Genomic DNA, 1,825 nt, shown 5'->3' with positions numbered 1-1,825 from the left:
CGTACAGTAGGAGAAACATCATCAACGCTCGGCTCCGAGTTCACGAGTTCATGGAAGTATTTCTGAAACCATGTCAAACTCTGATACCATGAGCGCATTAGAATAATAACACTGGTGGGAATATGCGGACGATAAACAGCATGAAAGCACTTACACTGTCAGCAGCTGCGTGTTATTCTTCCATTGAAAAAGGGCTGAGTTAAGAGGAACACTTACAATAATATTAGTTCATAAAACACTGTAATAAGCTTATTATGCAGAGAACAGAGATGAACGGAGATGCTCATTTGTTTGGAGGGTTTGAACTGATGAACAAACACATGAACTTTCAGAACTCACTCTCTCACACACACACACACACTCACTCTCTCTCTCTCACACACGCACGCACACACTCTCTCTCACACACACACTCACTACTCTCTCTCTCTCACAAACACACACACACACACACACACACACACACACAGTCAAACACACTCAAACTATAAACAGTCACATAAAAAGGCTTATGAATCTCTGAAGTGTTAATAATCCTGCAGTGATTTATTGAGAAGCAGCGCCACCTGCTGAAACCACACATCTACATCATGGAAGTGAACTGGTGCGCTGATGCCCCGCGTGTCACGTGTTTCTGTGGCTCATGGCCTGCTGGATCTGCCGGTCGAGCTCAGAGATGATCCTGTCGTCATGCGTGTAGACGCCGGTGCGCAGCAGCGTGTCTCTCTCCTCCAGCAGACGTGTCACGTGTTCGTCGGCGCTCTCGCTCGCACACGCGTGTGCCGTGTCCCTCCAGCTGCGCGGCTCCTCCTGCGGCTTCAGCCTGACACAGTCAATCAAACAGGCTTGATTTAAAGTCCAAACACATTTAATATTGCTTTACACGGACTTTAAACATCTGATGTCAATCTCTACAGAGCAGCTCGTAAAAACAATATAATGAGAGCAAATGAGACAGAACTGCTGAAACATTGACATTCTGACACTTACAACGTCAACAGAGTCAAAAAACCTCGGATGAATTATATGTATTGGTACATGGTAGACAAACGGATAAGTTTTTTAAATTAGGTTGTAATACAGCAAAAATGGCCATGAACTTTACAAGAGTTAGAGCAAAAAAAAAAAAAAAATCCAGGACTTTCAAGGACTTTTCAAGTACTACTCTTTTGGTTTTCAAGGACTAAAATCAGATCTCACTTATCACTTATCAAAAAATATTGTTATTGTCTTTCACATTCTAATGTATAAACTAATAAAACAAATGGTACAAATAAAGTGCAGCACATGCAAAGAATGCAATGACTGTGGCAACTTTAACATTTGAAAAGATACTATGCCAAAGTTATCGCTTTCCTTATTCAAACTGATTATTTTTCCACGAGTATATGATTGACCTGAAGAATGAAAGCTATATCATACACTTGGAAATATTCAAACTGATTTTTTTTTTCACGAGTATATGATTGACCTGAAGAATGAAAGCTAGGCTATATCATACACTTGGAAAATTATGAGCTATATCACCGCTTATCGACACTAGGGGTGTGACAATAAACTTAGCTCACGAGATGAGACAAAATGCATATACTTGGTTCAATAGAACGAGACAATGTTTTAATACTTTAAGAAATATTTGAATGACAAAATATTTGTCTTTTAATTACAAAAAGTAGAACAATGCAGTTATATTTTGAAATGTTTTAACACATCTAGGGCTTAACTAACGATTATTTTGCAAATCAAGTAATCTGTGTGACAAGTATGTTTTAGTAATACGAATAGAACTAAGTGAAAAACAGGCTTTATTATGACTATATTTATA

At 38.8% G+C, this 1,825-nt stretch overlaps 1 protein-coding gene across 1 annotated transcript in view; it reads right to left on the bottom strand.

The window, feature by feature from the left end:
• Positions 1-414: 414 nt before the first annotated feature.
• The window catches only part of cep120 (centrosomal protein 120), a 37,112-nt gene continuing 35,701 nt past the window's right edge, over positions 415-1,825 (bottom strand). Inside the window, exon 20 of the mRNA XM_016507575.1 lies at positions 415-823. Within this exon, the coding sequence (XP_016363061.1) occupies positions 625-823 (199 nt within the window). The 3' untranslated portion in view covers positions 415-624. The remainder of the gene's footprint in view (positions 824-1,825) is intronic.

The sequence above is a fragment of the Sinocyclocheilus anshuiensis genome, unplaced genomic scaffold, assembly GCF_001515605.1.
Source record: "Sinocyclocheilus anshuiensis isolate Anshui unplaced genomic scaffold, SAMN03320099.WGS_v1.1 scaffold1614, whole genome shotgun sequence".
NCBI lineage: Eukaryota > Metazoa > Chordata > Actinopteri > Cypriniformes > Cyprinidae > Sinocyclocheilus > Sinocyclocheilus anshuiensis.
Note: the sequence above shows the minus strand (reverse complement) of the source record. Positions and strands in the feature narration are given on the sequence as shown.